Source organism: Triticum urartu, chromosome 7A, assembly GCF_056163025.1.
Source record: "Triticum urartu cultivar PI428250 chromosome 7A, HENAU_Tu73, whole genome shotgun sequence".
NCBI classification, from domain to species: Eukaryota; Viridiplantae; Streptophyta; class Magnoliopsida; order Poales; family Poaceae; genus Triticum; species Triticum urartu.
In genome coordinates this window covers 608,090,190-608,107,178 of record NC_141879.1, presented here as the reverse complement: position 1 = coordinate 608,107,178, position 16,989 = coordinate 608,090,190, and the positions used below count along the sequence as shown (strand labels likewise).

At 51.7% G+C, this 16,989-nt stretch overlaps 1 protein-coding gene across 1 annotated transcript; it reads right to left on the bottom strand.

Annotated features, from left to right (window-relative positions):
* Positions 1 to 7,640: 7,640 nt before the first annotated feature.
* LOC147960663 (uncharacterized) lies at positions 7,641 to 8,066 on the bottom strand. The gene has a single exon (XM_087533471.1). The coding sequence runs from the start codon at positions 8,064 to 8,066 to the stop codon at positions 7,641 to 7,643; it is 426 nt and encodes a 141-aa protein (XP_087389597.1).
* Between the last annotated feature and the right edge of the window lie 8,923 nt (positions 8,067 to 16,989).

Here is a 16,989-nt window from a genome sequence, read left to right as displayed (position 1 = left end):
CCGCTGGGGCCAACGAAGAAGATGAGATGACCCTCAGCGCCTGCGTAAGCTAGCCCCTGCTTTGGCCGAAGAGCCAGATTCATTTGGGGGCGGGGGACACCACCCCACAGACAAGACTGCCAGTCGTGCCGGCGCCAAGCCATGGCAAGAACGCCGCAACGCTACCGGACATGCCGGACATCCCTATGGCGCAGGATCCGGACATGCATATGGCAAAGGATCCGGACGACGACAATGACGATGGTACATTTACCAACGTCGATGAGTACTTTGCCGAACATGGGTACGGTGACGAGTTCTGCGGGCCTCCTTCTCAAGAACCCAAATAAGACGACCGCGATCTAGATGGTACGGCGGAGAAACCCAATTGCAACAGGCATCATCTGGCATTCAGTTCTTAGGAGACGCGTCCAGCTGCCGCCTTCACCAAGCCTCAGATAGCGGAGGTGCCAAATATTATCAGCCCCAACACGCTCAAGAAGGCGGTCTGTGTGCAGAACTCGGTCCCATTACAGCAGATCAAGAAGAAGGGCCAGAAACGGCCGACTAAAAAGGCCGCCGGTGCCAGCCAGCCGGCACCGAGTACGATCCATGCTCAGGACGGGCCACCTTCATCTGAGGATATCTCGAGGAGGGTGCATGTGGCGGGTAGGGCGATGCTACCGACAAATATGCTCAGTGCTGCAACCGGTGCTATGCGAAGTCTGCATGACAGTGTTCTTTCTTTGGAGAAGCGGCGTCTCAGAGAGAATGATGTGGCATACCCGGTTTTCGTGGCCAAGGTGCCAGAGGGCAAGGGCTTTGTGGATGGCGCCATCGGGGGTACGATCGTCCTATGGTTTGATGACATCTTTGCTATGTTCAACCTTCATCCGCTGCACTACACCTTCGTTCGGCTGTTTTCGCTGAGTATGGAGATGCGGATCATTAGAGACAATACCCAGGACATCGTGATCGTCGACCCCTTCTACATGCGTGCTAAGCTCTTGAGCAGCGCTGGGGACCGCCAAGTCGCGAGGTCACACCTCGAAAACGTCATTCTGGCAAACCCAGATAAGGATAACTTCCTTGTGCCTTACTTTCCCGAGTAAGTCATCCCTTAACCGCCCCGTAACATATGATTTCTTAGATTTCGATCGTTCTTTTTTTTTCTAACATTCCGTGTTCTGTGCAGTGACACACATTGCACACTCATCCTCTTAAGCCCGAAATATTCCATGGCCACGTATTTCGACCCGAACCGTAACTCCAAGATAGACTACACAAATATCAAGAAAGTTCTTGATGATGTTCTCCCTGGCTACACCAAATCTGGAGGCACCTTCATCAGGGCAGTTCGTAAGTACGGCAAGCACGTGTTCGCCCACAATACGACGTTCTGCTGTGTCAAGCAGCCGCCTGGCGGTCAGAAGGATGCCTACTACGCCCTCCATCACATGCGGGCGATCGTAAGGGACCATCATCACCTTCTACTACCAAATAATCTCAAAGATTGGACCGCGAGCTTGTCGGCAATCCAGGACGCGGACATCAGACAAGAATTCTTTCGCATCCAGTCAGAGTTTGCGAACATCATCCATCAAGATGTCCTTCATACCTCGAGGCAGTTCTTCCTCAGATATCAACCGTCCAACATTGAGATAGACGGAATGCTACAAATGCAGGCTGACAACGCCCACGATTTCATGACCATCACGACAGACGGCGGCTTCATCCACGCTCCTGTCCATGAGTCGAGTCGAAAGTAGTGATGTGTAGTTCTGAAACATTGATTGGCTCATGTTGTAATTAAACTTTAATGAATTGTATGTCTCTTTGGTTTGGACAGTCGTTCAACTTAGATGTAATCGATGCTATTTATTAGTAGGACCATGAATCGTGCTATTAATGTCTTGCTTTTCTCTTCCGATCCTTTTGTTGCATACTTATATATTGCTTATGTATGTATTGTCTGTTGTTTGGCTTGTGCATAGAGATGCCGTCGTATGTCGTGTACAAGGTTAAGGTTCCCGCAGTCTACGAAGAATGGGAGGAGTGTCGGAGACAGGTTCACCGTTTTAGCGGTAACAGTTACAAAGGGTACACCACTAGGGCGGAGGCCGAATCTAGATACGCCCGCTATCTAGCGGGAGAGAGGAGGGAGCGTTGGAGGAACCGGATGAAGACCAGTTTGATCGCGATGACGCTCATCGTGATGACCGCAGCTCTCTTCTTTTTGATGCTAGTTTAGATGATTCATATCAACTTGTAATGTGAAGACAAACTCGATACGCATGGTCTCGAGACTTGTAATGTTTTATCTTTGTTCGATCTTTTGAATTCGGAGACTAATATGATGAATTGTATTCGGAGACTAATCTTCTATTGTATTCGATGAATCTGCTGTTGCTGTGTGCTACTGTCTATATTCTGTCAAATAATATATTTTGTAACCTGTGCAAAAATTAGAAAAGTAAAAAAACCAAATATTCATACTAATGGCGCATCACCACAAGGTGCGCCATTAGTATGCCAAAGGATACTAATGGCGCATCAAGACAGAGTGCGCCATTAGTATGCCAAAGGATACTAATGGCGCATCAAGACAGAGTGCGCCATTAGTATGCCAAGTATACTAATGGCGCATCTATCCGCAGTGCGCCATTAGTGTGCCAAAGCACATGGTTAAATATGGCCCCTGGGAGGCACACTAATGGCGCATGGTGTTATATACTAATGGCGCACTGGATGATGCGCCATTAGTAAAAATTACTAGTGGCGTGCTACTAATGGTGCACCAGTGATGCGCCATTAGTAGGCAAAACCGGTGCGCCATTAGTAGGCCTTTTCCTAGTAGTGTATCGAGTATTCGCTCATTCCCAGATGATTCATGTATTTCACAAAAGTCTACGAAATACCATTCGGTCTTCCAAAAATCCTGAGCAGCCTATTGCTCATGAAATTCTTGCTTGTTTGCGTTATGGTTAATGCCATAAATCTCGTAATCTTATTAGCACCCCTTGTCATTTTCATTTTGAGTCTGTTGATTCAATATGTTGTGAATGCTCGCAATCCTCAATCAGATTGTAGAACTCATCCTGCTGGCTCGGACGTCATTTTAAACATGAGCTGGATCTCGACCAATCAAATTGCCATCGATTGTACCCCTAAGGCTATTCAACTTATCCATCCCTAATCAGAGCATTGCTTATGATCCCTTGTCTTGGAATTCATAATTCCTTTGCATTTGAGCTTTGAGTTAGTAAGTTGTTTCTATAATCTGATCTCCTTGCATTGTTTCTTCTTCTGACTGTGTGTCGATGCTCACATCAGCTCTGTTATGGACTGTCAAATCCTTTGTTGAATTATCATCCGATAGTGTCCTTTGTATACAAAAACCTCGAGAAGTTCTTTCACTAGGACTGGGCTCTCCCTCTATTCTGGCATTCTGTAGTTCAGTCCACAGATACAACCTATTTCATTGATACCGATGCATATGTAGTGTAGACCCTTGCTTGCGAGTACTTTGGATGAGTACTCACGGTTGCTTTGGTACCCTCTTTTCCCCCTTCTTTCTTCTTTCTGGTTGTTGCAACCAGATGGTGGATCCTAGGAGCCAGATGCCACCCAGTCGACTACTACTACTACCCGATGTATCCTACTACTACGTGGAAGTCGCCGAAGACCAGGAGTAGTTAGGAGATCCCAGGTAGGAGGCCTTGCCTTTTCAATCGTTGTTGCTTTTGTGCTAGCCTTCTTAAGGCAAACTTGTCTAAGTTATGTCTGTACTCAGATATTGTTGCTTCCGCTGACTCTTGTGTATTCGAGCTTGTGTATTCGAGACCTCGAGGCCCCAGGCTTGTAATATAAAGCTTGTATTATTTTAGTTTGTGTCTAGAGTTGTGTTGTGATATCTTCCCGTGAGTCCTTGATCTTGATCATACACATTTGCGTGTATGATTAGTGTATGATTGAATCGAGGGCGTCACAAGTTTGGCATCGGGAGAGTTTCCTTTGATATGCCACAAAGTACACCTCAGAATGTGATAGACTATGTGGGGCAGGTATTCGAGGTCCTTGACAAAGAATTCCTTGGGGTATTCAGCGTCGCTTGGCAATGGCTTCATCACGCTAAGAATCTGACTCATATTTGGCTCAGGCTTCTGAAAGATGCTCTACAATTCATTCTCATACATCAGACAACCTAGTTCAAAGAGATCACCAGGAGTGGGTAGGGAAGTTAGCTTCATGATATCCTGAGCTTTGGCTTCGTGATGGACATCGCCTGTCATCCACTCAAGGATCCATGTCTTCGGATCCCTGTTGTAGCCTCTGATGTGTAGCGTTGCATAGAACTGCAGCAGAAGCTCTTCATTCCAGTGCTCTTTATCTGTGACGAATGGGAGCAGCCCAACTTCTCTGAAGCAATCAAGAGCCTCTTCAAGGCATGGCAGCCAAGCAATGGCATCGCAATCAAGATGCTTATGAGGAAAAATTCTATCTTGATCGTATAGAATGCAAGAATACTAGCTTCTTTGCTGATGGCTCCAGAACCTATCTGAGATGATCTTTGGCTTCTTGTAGGGGTTCTTGGCGCTGTCGAAGAAGGTATTGTGCTCTGTGAAGCTTAGCACATTGAAGGAGCCTTGGGTAGCTGCAGCACTGGGAAGCCTTGGCAATCTGGGCTTCGGCTTCTGTGTTTGAGGCCTCTGCTCTACATGATAGTCATATTGTGGTCCTGGAGTAGTGGGAGGACTCAGAATAGGCCACCTTATAGTAACAAGCTCTACACCACGGTTGTAAGCATATTCCATAGTGTGAGGCACTTGTGGAGGAACGCCTACAACAAAAGTGGTTGGCTGTGCATTTTCTTCTGTGGCAGCATTGACTTCAGGCTCCACATTGTCTTCAGCCATGACAACGTCATTGGCTTTAGTAGTGATGGTGGTGGCAGCCTCATTGGCTTCAAATTCAATAGCTTCATGAACAGGGGGTTCCGGCACAATCTCTTCATCTTGCACAACTGGATCACTGGCAGGAGGAATAACTTCTCGGTCCTCTTCTCTTTCTTCATCGACTGATGCAGCTGGAATGTCTTCAGCAGTTTTTTCTTCAGATTCACTTGCAGTCACTGAGGGGATGGCTTCAGGAAACACTTGACGTGCAACTGAGCTTGTGTGTTGCACATCCTCCTCAAGAATGCTGGACATGGAGACCTGGGGCCTAGGGCCTCTGCGAAGCCTTCGAAAAGAGGGCGATGACTGTGGTGGAGGGGTGGTCTTCTCCATGTCTTCAGGTGTTGCTTGTGGGGTCTCAAGCACCGGAGTGGTGACATGAGCTGGTGGAGTGTGGGGAATCACTTCATGCAGAAATCTATGTCTCGTCAGGCCACATCCACCCTTAAATCACCCACTACACCTTGCACGATTGTCATTTCCTGCAACGTTTGTCCGCCTGTAGTATAGATACGACAAGCCGCCTCATTCTCTGAAACAACGTGAGACAAAGCATCACCAAGGTAGTCAACAATCCTCAAGGAAGAGGTCGCTCCCCCACTGTATGACTGCAACCTTCTGCTCAATTCACCAACGTAGTTAGAGAGGATGACTCACATGTGCCACAACCAACACCGGAGAAGAGCGAAGACGCGACCGACCAAACCAATCGGCCAGCGCCGCTGAAACGAAGGCCCACACCGCAACCAAACATCACGCGCGGCGGACAAAGCAACCAATGCCGGCGAACTAAGCCTCATGAATACACCCCCTCTTTCAGCCCGTCCCGAACACCACATATCCATCAAATCCTGGAGCCCCTACCCCTCACCCAAAAGCAGTAACCACGACAAGGAAGACGTGGCCGCCGTTGCCTACTAATATACATGAACACTTTTCTTAAAACTACACAAACATTTTAAAATGCACAAACAAAATTTTAAAATTACATAGCATTTTTCGAAGGCAAAGCACATTTTAAATGCCCCCAAAAAATTAAAACATGTTAATACTTTACGTGAGTAACTAACTACATGTATTAATTAGATTTGGAGTGTAACATGAGTGATAAAGTTATATGTACGCGCTCAAGTTAATTTTCTCCTGATATATATAATGAACGGGAGGAGATATATTCTCAAAGATTTATCCATGTAGTTGTTTTTAGGTTGAGCTGAAAATGACGCCTCAGAAACTCAAGAAGGTCGAATCGCGCATATATTTATCAACTCTTCGTAGGGAGCCCACTAGCGTGTCACTTGGCCCATAACTCTGATAGGCAGCGAGAGGTTTACCCAGGCCACGTAGAAGCAGAAAGCAGAAAGCAGAAAGCCAACTCGTGCATCGTGTGGCCCATGATTCAGTCGGACAGCTTTGCGACAGGAGCGAACCACAACTGCAGTTGAGCTCATAGGGATTGTAGAACTAAATCATAACACACATGGGTGAGCCATAGTTCGGAGGCTCGGAGCAACAAAATAAACCTACCTAATATGCTTCTGATCGATGATGGTCATCCCTCACTTCTTTGATTTTCTTAAGCAACAACTCTCTCTGAACTTATTTAGAACTGAAATACAGTACATAGAATGAGAAAATCAAAACAGTCAACTGCAGGGAGAACCAAAAGAAGGGAGAAATGAACTGCAGCCTACAGCTCACCTAACATGTGAAAAAATCAGTGAAACTAATAGAATCAGCCACATATTTTGGTTAGTACAAAGTTGAGTCATCTATTTTGGAACGAAGGGAGTAACTCAGTAAGTCTCACTGTCTCTCCTCTCAACATCTAGGACACAACACTAATATATAGCAATACTGAACAAGCAGCAACAGCACCCCAAAGCAGCAATATTTATATCTGAATGAATCTCTGTTACTTCCTCTCTTATTCCATAGCCTGCACTGCAGCAGCAACTGCTACAATAGCAAAGCAGTCTGCAGAACTACAATTCGTCATCTCTAATGGTGGTGAGCGTGAGCCATCTTGCTGTCGGCTCGTTCTCCTAAATCACAAGCATATTTCCAGTGTTCATAGTGATGACCTCCTTCAATCTGCATCACCATTACAACATATTAAACATCTGGGTAACTGAGATTAACTACACTTGATACTTATGGTACTAAAGGTGCAATCTTGGCGTGTTTGGCCGCGTGTGCAGCAAATTCTATGAAAATCAATCCTACAAGTATTTGGAATAAAATCTGCAAATTTGTGAGATAATAATATTTTTTTTGTGATTGTGGACATCCCCATGCGGATTGCAGAGTACTTCTACTTGCATCACCATGCAACATATTAAGCTTATGAGTAACTGAGAAGATTAAACGTACTTGATAGTTGATACTGATGTTACTTGTGAGGCCTAATTAAAAAAATCAGAAGGACGTTTGTGTGTGCTCTGCTTGCGCCAAGTGCCTACTAATCCATACTGAACACAAGCCATTTAAAATAGACAAACTTATTCCCTTTAACATGACAATTCAGCTATAATTATTAATTAGTATTTTGAAACATGTATCTTTTTTTCGCGAATACGCAGAGGATGCGTATCTTTCCATTGATAGGGGGGAGAGTTTGTACAACATGGGATTACAAGAGCTAGCTAAGCCATGTACACAAGAAGGCATGGAAGTGAGCCTGGAGCAGAACAGACATGGGGTTGCTCAGCCCCAATGATTAATAGAGCTATCTCTCAGGAATGATGGCAGTCCGGTGGCGTCGGCCTTGGCCCACATGCGTGCTTCGTCTTGAATGGTGTCGGAGAGCCGGGTGATGGAGGGCTGCTCACCGTCGAAGATGCAAGCGTTCCGGTGTTTCCAAAGCCACCACGCCGTGAGGACGATAAGGGAGGCCAAACCCTTTCGCGTGGGAGATGGAGAGCGGTTGCAGGTCGTCTCCCACCAGGTGAAGAAGTCCGCATCGCTGCTTGGGATGTCGGCGGTGGAGCGAACCCAACCAAGCACCTCGTGCCACATTTGGCGGGAGAAGGGGCAGCCCACCAGGATATGTTGCATTGTCTCCTCTTCCTGGTCACAGAATGTGCAGCGGTCCTCGTGCGGGAGGCCATGTCGAGCAAGTCTCTCAGCCATCCAGCATCGGTCTTGTAGGGCCAGCCACATGAAGAATTTTATGCGAAGTGGAGCCCAGGGCTTCCATGTTAGCCGCCAGCGGTGGTCTTGACAAGCGTCGAGGAAAAGCGCTTCGTAACACGAGCTAGCCGAGTAGGTAGCAGAAGGAGTCCAGCGCCATTGGAGGGAGTCAGGGGAGTCGGAGAGGGGGACCTGGCGGACGCAGCGCCATAGGTCGACGTATTGGATGAGAACAGCGGGGCCTAGGGCACCCTGGATGTCTCAGACCCAGGAGCGCTGGAGTAAGCTGTCATGCACCGTACGAGTTTTGCGCCGCCGCCGTGGGACGAGTGCAAGGACGAGCGGGGTGATCTCAGCGACCGAACGACCATTGATCCAGTGGTCACCCCAGAACCTGCAGGTGCGACCATCGCCGAGAGTCCAAGAGGTAGATGCACGGAAGATGGCCGAGACGGCAGGGTCATGGGGGATGTGCAGGTGGCTCCATGGGCGCGATAGGTTGGTGAACTTGAGCCAAAGCCAGCGGGTCCTGAGCACGGTGCCGGTGCGTTGAAGGTCGCGGACACCGAGACCTCCGAGGGAGAGCGAGCGACATACTCTTTGCCAATTGACCAAGCATTGGCCGCCTTTGGGATCGGTGCTCCCGGCCCAGAGAAATCCGTGGATGATCTGGTTGGCTTGTTTTAGGAAGGAGGGTTGAAGGCGATGGCGGTGAGGAAGTGAGTGGGGATGGCGCAAAGGACGTGCCGGACGAGAGCGAGGCGATCTCCTCGGGAGAGCAATGAGGCGCGCCAGGTGGAGAGCTTCCGCTCTAACTTGTGGATGATCGGCATAAGGCTCGTGGTGGAAGGCTGGCGGATGGACAGGGGGAGTCCCAAATATTGGATAGGGAACTGCTTCACCGGGCATTGCATCTCGGCAGCAATGGTTGCTATGTCCTCGTCGTTGCATTGGATGGGAGTGGCCGAACACTTGCTGTAGTTGGTGTGGAGGCCGGAGGCCAACCCAAATACACGAAGAAGCTCTCGAACAGCGGATATGTCGTGGTGGTCCGGGCGGCAGAAGACGACGACGTCCTCGGCGTACAGGGAGATGCTGGAGGCCGCGTGTCTCGTGGTGAGCCGTTGGATGAGGCCAAGCTCAACGGCACAGATGAGCATGGAGTTAAGAACGTCGATGACGATGGTGAAGAGCATCGGAGACACCGGGTCGCCTTGGCGAAGGCCACAGGCATGGTCGATGGGGGGGCCCGGGTGGCCGTTGATCATGACTTGGGTGGAGGCGGTGGATAGAAGGATCGATATCCAATCACGCCAACGTTGGCCGAACCCCAGGTGCTGCAGGGTTTCGAGGAGGAAGGGCCAGGAGACGCTATCGAAGGCCCGCGCAATGTCGAGCTTGAGGAGCATGCGGGGGACCTTGAGGTTGTGGAGCAGGCGTGCCGTCTGCTGGACGAGCAGGAAATTGTCATGAATACACCGGCCGGCGATAAAGGCGCTTTGGTTGGTCGAGACCATGGCCCCAAGCCAAGGAGCGAGTCGGAGAGATAACACCTTCGCAAAGAGCTTTGCAATGAGGTGGATCAGGCTAATGGGGCGGTAGTCCGAAAGGGTGGCGGCGTCCGGGCGCTTGGGTAGAAGAGTGAGGAGCGCTTCATTGAGCTTCTGGAAGCCTCGCCCATTGGCGGCGTATAATTTGTCGAATGCCTCGCAGATGTCATGCTTGATAGTGCCCCAGCAGGCAAGCAGGAACTCGGTCGTGAATCCGTCCGTGTCGGGAGCCTTTCCAGTAGGTAGGCATTTGATGGCCCTCCAAATCTCGCCCTCAGTGAAAGGTGTCTCCAGATCGGTAAGGTCGAAAGTTTCCGTACGCAGGAGGGATTGGTTTAGAGAGAAGGCGCGTTCCTCGGAAGAGCCGAGGACGTTGGCAAAGTAGTTGTATGCGGCTTCGGCCATATGGGCGTGCTCGGAGACGGAGTGGCCATCCACTTGGAGGGAGGAGATGAGGTTTCGCTGCTTCCGTCGCGAGGCCTGTACACTCAGGTAGGACAGCGGGGAGTCGCGGAGCCAGGATAAGCGAGACCGCTGGCGAGAGATGGAGCGATCAAGGGATGCCAGCCCCAAGTAGGCGCCTCTAAGCTTGCGTCTGAGCCACGCCTCGAGGTGAGAAAGCGGGCGAAAGTCTTGCGCGGCATCTAGACGGGCGATCAGCTCGCGCGCGACCTGCAGCTGCATGGAGATACCGCCCACCGTGCGTGCACTCCAGCGTTGTAGATGCCTCGCGGTGGCCTTGAGGCGGGCCACGATGCGCCGGAAGGTGTCCGCGTCCGGGGGGTCGAGTTCCAAGCTTCCGAGACCATGTCGTGGAAGCCCTCTAGCTTCGGCCAAAAGCGCTCGAAATGGAACCTACGTGCCCCCATGGGGCGGGCTGCACAATCAACGGGCAGTGGTCGGATGCCGCGGAGGAGAGGTAGTGTAAGAGACAGTGTGGGTGCGCGACCTCCCAACCGGAAGTACATAAGATTCTGTCGTTGCGCACGAGAGTCGGCGTGTCACGCTCAATAGACCAAGTGTAGCGGCGCCCGTGCAGGTACATGTCGCGGAGCTCCTCGTCGACAATGAAGCGCCGGAATCGGTTCATGATGCGATGGTTCAGATTCGGGGTGTTCTTGTCCGCTGCCGAAGTGATCATGTTGAAGTCACCACCGAGGAGCCAAGGCCCGATGCGTGACTCGCGCACATCATGGAGGTCGGCAAGGAAGTCAAGTTTGGCCTCATCATCTTGGGGACCATACACGCCGGTGAGCCACCAGAGCCCACTACCATCGACAGGGGAAACTAGAGCGGTGACGTGGTGTTCTCCTATCAGCGGGTTGGAGAGGGAGACGTGCGATCTGCGCCAAGAAAGGACGACGCCGCCACGTGTGCCGGAGGCCGGTAGAAAGAACAAGTCCTCAAAGGATGGTCCGAGGGTGTCGAGGATCGTGGAGTCTGATATGTGGGCAAGTTTAGTCTCTTGCAAGCACACAATGGAGGGGGCGGCAGCGGAGATCACGCTGCGGACGGCCGAACGCTTAGCGCCAGCATTTAAGCCACGCACATTCCAAAAGATGATCTTTAGGTTGTGATCCATAAACTGAATTGGAGCGGCGTTGAGAGCACAACAAGCAAGGCGGCTACGCCTCTACGAGGCGAGACATGGTCCGGGAACACGAGGCCGGCGCACGTCCGGGGAGGTCCCAACCGAAGAAATCAGCAAAAGCCTCGACCACGTCCTCCGCCAAAGGCCGCTCGAACAGGTGGGCGTATCTGTGTAGCACCTCGCTTGGGATGGGCGCGTTGTCGTCCTTGATCAGCCCCAAATGACGCAGAAGGACCTGCTTCGCCTTCATCTCGGAGTTGAGGCCCTGGTCAGCTTTGGCGATCCTGAAGCTTCGTTGGGGGGTGAAGTCAGCGGGAAGCTCACGCCGGCGTCGGCCCGGCGGTGCGGCCAAAAGTGGCTGGGGGCGGACGGCAAGCACGTCGACAAACGCAGCCAAGGAGGGGGAGCCGTTGTCTGAAACCGGGGGCGGTGCAACACTTTGTGACAGGGGGCAGTTTGGCGAGCGAGCGGGGGGCGCAGCGTCAGGTGAAGGGCCATGCATGTGCATGCCGTTGGGCTGCGGGCCGTCATTAGCTAACCACGCCTCGCGTGGGTGCACAGGAGCCAGCGAATCAGAAGCAGCCGCAGCGGTGGGGTCAGGGGAAAGCGTGGGACAGACCGAAGGCTCAGGAACCCCAGGGAGCGCAGTCGCTGGTTGGTCGACCACCGGATCCAATGCCGTGGCGGTATCTGCAGGGGGCCCATGGGGGTGGTTCGGGGCGAGCGCAGGTGCGGATTGGTCGGGCGTCTGGTCCGAGGCCGGAACGACATCCAAAGCGGGCCCAGGGGGATTCATTCAGGGTGGAAAGGGTAGCAACCTTGTCGGGGCCGTCGGAATCCTCCCGTTGGGGGGGGGCTCGATCAGCCTGGAGGGCACGGGCTGCGCGGAGACTGCACACGCATCAGGCGACCGGCCATTGTCACGGAGCGGGGGGGAGGCCAGAACTGCGGTCGCATTCAAATCCTGGGCGAGCCTAGGTGACGGGTCGAGAACGCGCGGCCACCAATTGGCGACTAATCCTGTCGAGCGGGTGCGTCGCGGTGGGCCAGGGCCAGCACCGAATTAGCTGGCGCGCCCAGGCGTAGACGGGCAGGGACCCGCGCGATGTCAGCGACGGCCCCAGGGTGGGGCCCGAGGATGCCCACCCAAGACCGGCATGGCGGGGGGCCGTGAGCACGGCGGCGACGCCGCCGACGGCCGCGCCGACTGCCAGATGGGGGAGCAGCACCATCACCGGCCGGGGGAACACGTGACGCTGAGGCCACCGTGGAGGGAGGGGTGGGGAGTCAGGTGCTGATCCAGGGTCACCGGCCGCCGGCGACGACAGGGGTGGGGGCGGCAGGGGGCGGCGGAAGTCGACACATTCTGCGACGTGGATGCGGATCGGGAACCTGGCGAGGCCAAGGGCGAGCCGCTCGGCACGATCAGGGTCGGCCTCAGGCAGCACGGCGTCGTCGTCAGGGGAAGGCTCCTAAGGTCGGGGAAGGCTCTGATACCAACTTATAACGCCCTCGATGCGGCTATATCTCCCACGTGTCGAAGCACGACTTAGAGGCATAACCGCATTGAAAGCAATGTCGTAAGTGAGGTAATCTCGCAAACAACCCATGTAATACAATAAGGGAAAAGATACATAGTTGGCTTACAATCGCCACTTCACACAATTACATGAATAAAGCATTACAACATCCAAAAACAATCAAGGTCCGGCTACGGAACCAAAATAAAAGAAGAACCCCAAATGCGACAAGGTCCCCGATCGACCCCAACCGGGCTCCACTACTGATCAACTAGAACGAAACAACACCAAAGGACAAGATCTTCATCGAGCTCCTCCTTGAGCTTGGTTGCGTCATCTGCACGGACTCATCGGTACCTGGAAGTTGGTTTTTGAAGTAATCTGTGAGCCACGGGGACTCAGCAATCTCGCACCCTCGCGATCAAGACTATTTAAGCTTATGGGTAAGGTAAAGGTATGAGGTGGAGCTGCTGCAAGCGACTAGCATATTTGGTGGCTAAACATACGCAAAATGAGAGCGAGAAGAGAAGCCAAAGCACGATCGAGAAACTATGATCAAGAAGTGAACCTAGAACAACCTACGTCAAGCATAACTCCAACACCGTGTTCACTTCCCGGACTCCGCCGGAAAGAGACCATCACGGTTACACACGCGGTTGATGCATTTTAATTAAGGTCAACTTTAGGTTTTCTACAGCCAGACGTTAACAAATTCCCATCTGGCCATAACCGCGGGCACGGATTTCGAAAGTTCAATCCCTGCAGGGGTGTCCCAACTTAGCCCATCACAAGCTCTCATGGTCAACGGAGGATATACCTTCTCCCGAGACATTCCGATCAGACTCGGTATTCCGGTTCTACAAGACAACTTCGACAAGGTAAAACAAATCCAGCAGCACCGCCCGAATGTGCCGACAAATCCCGATAGGAGCTGCACTTATCTCGTTCTCAGGGCACACTCAGATGAGACTAGCTACGAGTAAAACCAAACCTCAAGTTGCCCTAAGGTGGCCCCGCAGGCAGCTCAGTCGGACCAACACTCAGAGGAGCACTAGCCCAGGGGGGGTTTAAATAAAGATGACCCTTGAGTCCGCGGAACCCAAGGGAAAAAGAGGCTAGGTGGTGAATGGTAAAACCAAAGTTGGGCATTGCTGGAAGAGTTTTATTCAAGGCGAACTGTCAAGGGGTTCCCATTATTACCCAACTGCGTAAGGAACGCAAAATCCGGGAAAATAACACCAATATGACGGAAACTAGGGTGGCAAGAGTGGAACAAAACACTAGGCAAAAGGCCGAGCCTTCCACCCTTTACCAAGTATATAGATGCATTAATTAAATAAGATATATTGTGATATCCCAACAAAATATCCATGTTCCAAACATGGAACAAGCTTCAATCTTCACCTGCAACTAACAACGCTATAAAAGGGGCTGAGCAAAGCGGTAACATAGCCAAACAACGGTTTGCTAGGACAAGGTGGGTTAGAGGCTTGGTTCAACAATATGGGAGGCATGATAAGCAAGTGGTAGGTATCGTAGCATAGGCATAGAAAAAGAGCGAGCATCTAGCAAGCAAAGATAGAAGTGATTTCGAGGGAATGGTCATCTTGCCTGAAATCCCGCAAGGAAGAAGAATGAGTCATGAAGAAGACACACGGACGAAGTCGAACGGATCCTCACAAACATGACGTTATCGGAACCAACCCGAAGAAGCAACACCGGAAAGAAGCAAACAACATAGTAAACAACCACCACATAATCATGGCATGATGCACAATCAAGTATGATGCATGTCCGGTTTAATGAAGCATGACATGACAAAATGCACAAACAATCCTACAAATTAAGTGGAGCTCAACATGCAACTCCGCTGCATATTGACGAAACACAATGTTCAAGTTATTTAGTTCGATCTCGTTTATGTACCCAACAATATTAAATGTTGTTAAACATGGCAAGAGGGTGAAGCAAATGAAAACTACCTATCTAGTCAAGTTTAAATGAGGCCGGAAACAACGAACAACAATTCTGGAAACTCCTCATATGCATATATTAGGTTTGGTACTGTTCTGCCCTAAACATAATTTTAGGGTTGTTAAACATGCAAAGTAAAACCACCATGTTAACATAGGCAAAATTCTACCCCATTTACATATAAAGTTTATTTGAAACCGAGCTACGGTTATTTAGTTATGAATTAAAGCATTTTAACATGGCATAAGAGCAAATTTAACCAAACAACATTTTAAGCATTTCGAACATAGATGAAAGTGGAGAATTATTAAACTAGATGGAATTCTAAGCAAGTTTCATATTTAAAGTTTTTACATATGATGCACCGTTTGTGAGATATTAAATGCATGAAGGCTAAGGGGTTTTCTGTAAATTGGCGTTCACAGGAAAATAGGAAAAACGTTCAGGCAGAAAAAAAATATAGAGCTGGGCCGAATCTTGCTGGCCCAACAATGGGAAAAAGGGCTCAGGGTGGCCTCACCATGGGCTTTGCCCATGAGTTGGAGGGGAGGCCTCTGGGCCTGATGCATGCGGCGGTTGCGGCCTGTTGCTGAAGTGGCTCGCTCAACGCGAGCGAAGCAGAGACTGGGCGCTGACCCAGGCGATCGAAGCAGAGTGCGGGGCTCAACCGCGAGGAATCCGGCGGACCTCCGGCGATGGAGGAAGGCGGAGCTCGCCGGGGATGGAGGGATTCGGGCGCGGGGTCCCCGGATCCGGCGACGGGCGAGGTGCTGGGCCTCACATGGCCGGCGTCAGGAGGTGGACGGGGCAGCGCCATGGCGGAGGTTGGGTACCTGCGGGAGAGAGAGAGAGAGGGTGAGGGAGAGGGAGTCGCGCAGGGAAGGAAAGAGGAGAGGCAGGGGCCTGGTAGGGGTGCCGGCCATCATCGGTCAAGGCAGCAGAGCAGCAGCTGTAGAAGACGGCGACTCCAGCCGGTTCGGGCGTCCACGGGAAACAGAGGAGGGCCGGCACGGGCAGTGATGCAGCGGACACGGTGCTGGACTTGGCGGCGGGGAAACCGGTCGGAGGCGAGCGGCGTCTGGTGCGGCGAGGTACCAGGCCGGCGGCGTTATCTCCTGGGCGGCGGCTTCGATCGAACGGCCGGCGAGGTCGGGCAGCAACAGGGAGGCGCGATGCGAGGCAGGGTAGGCCTCGGGCACCTGCTGAGACGAGGAAGGAGGAAAGGCCTCGACCCAATCGGGATCAAGCGCGGGGTCGATCTGAGAGGGAGAGGTGGGGGTTGCTGGTTGGATCGCTGCAGATACGAGGAAGATGCGGCGGCTACAGAGGGGATGGATCCCGAGGGGAATTTGGAATGGGTGGCGGCTGAGGGGGACAAGCGACCTAGTTTTTAAGGTTTGTCTGATATATATAGCAAAAGGATTAGACGAGAGGGATTTGGATCATCGGATCGAAATCTGACGGACGAGAAAAAAAATAAGTAGGGAGTCCAAATAAGAAAACGGTGATGTTTTGTAGATGTTTGGGGATGATCCGGACACAACGGTGGTGACTGCTCGGGTCGGGTCCGGGACAACTTTCGGACGCGCGCGAGGATGGCCGCGGGCTGACGAGAGAGGTTAGGTAGGGCCTGGCGGTAGGTAGTGAGCTGTGTAGACGGTCTCCAGCTGAGAGAAGAGAAGAGAGGGAGGCCTGGCGACTATTTTCGGAGACCGAAAACGTCCGACGTTTAGACCGACTATATTGCCGCTATAGTTATCCGTTGGGGCGTCAAACGGACTCCAAATGCGATGAAACTTGACAGGCGGTCTATCTACACCATAATAAGACCACACGCCAACTTTCATCCCATTCCGAGAACATTTCCTGGCCACTAATAAAATAATATTTCGGACATGCCGCGGACGCGTGCAAGTGTGGCTGGGCTAAGAACGGACAACAGAAGGAACTGGGGGAACCCGGACGGACACAGGTTTTGAAAACATGATGATGCAATGCACATGATGACATGATGAAATGCAACACGCAAGCAAATGACATGGCAACGACAGCGAATAACTGGAAGACACCTGGCACAACGGTCTCGGGGCGTTACAAGGAGCTCCGTGGTGCGCGGCACAGCATCGGGGTTGGTCATCCAGGCGGTGAGCTTGAAGACGGACATGTCAGATATGCTACGCGTCTCAGGGGCGAGGTGCTCCACCTTGCAGAACGGCGAAAGCAAGAATTCGGCGGTGGAGCGAAACCATGCGTGATCCGGGATGCCATAGAGCTCTAGCGAGAGGAGG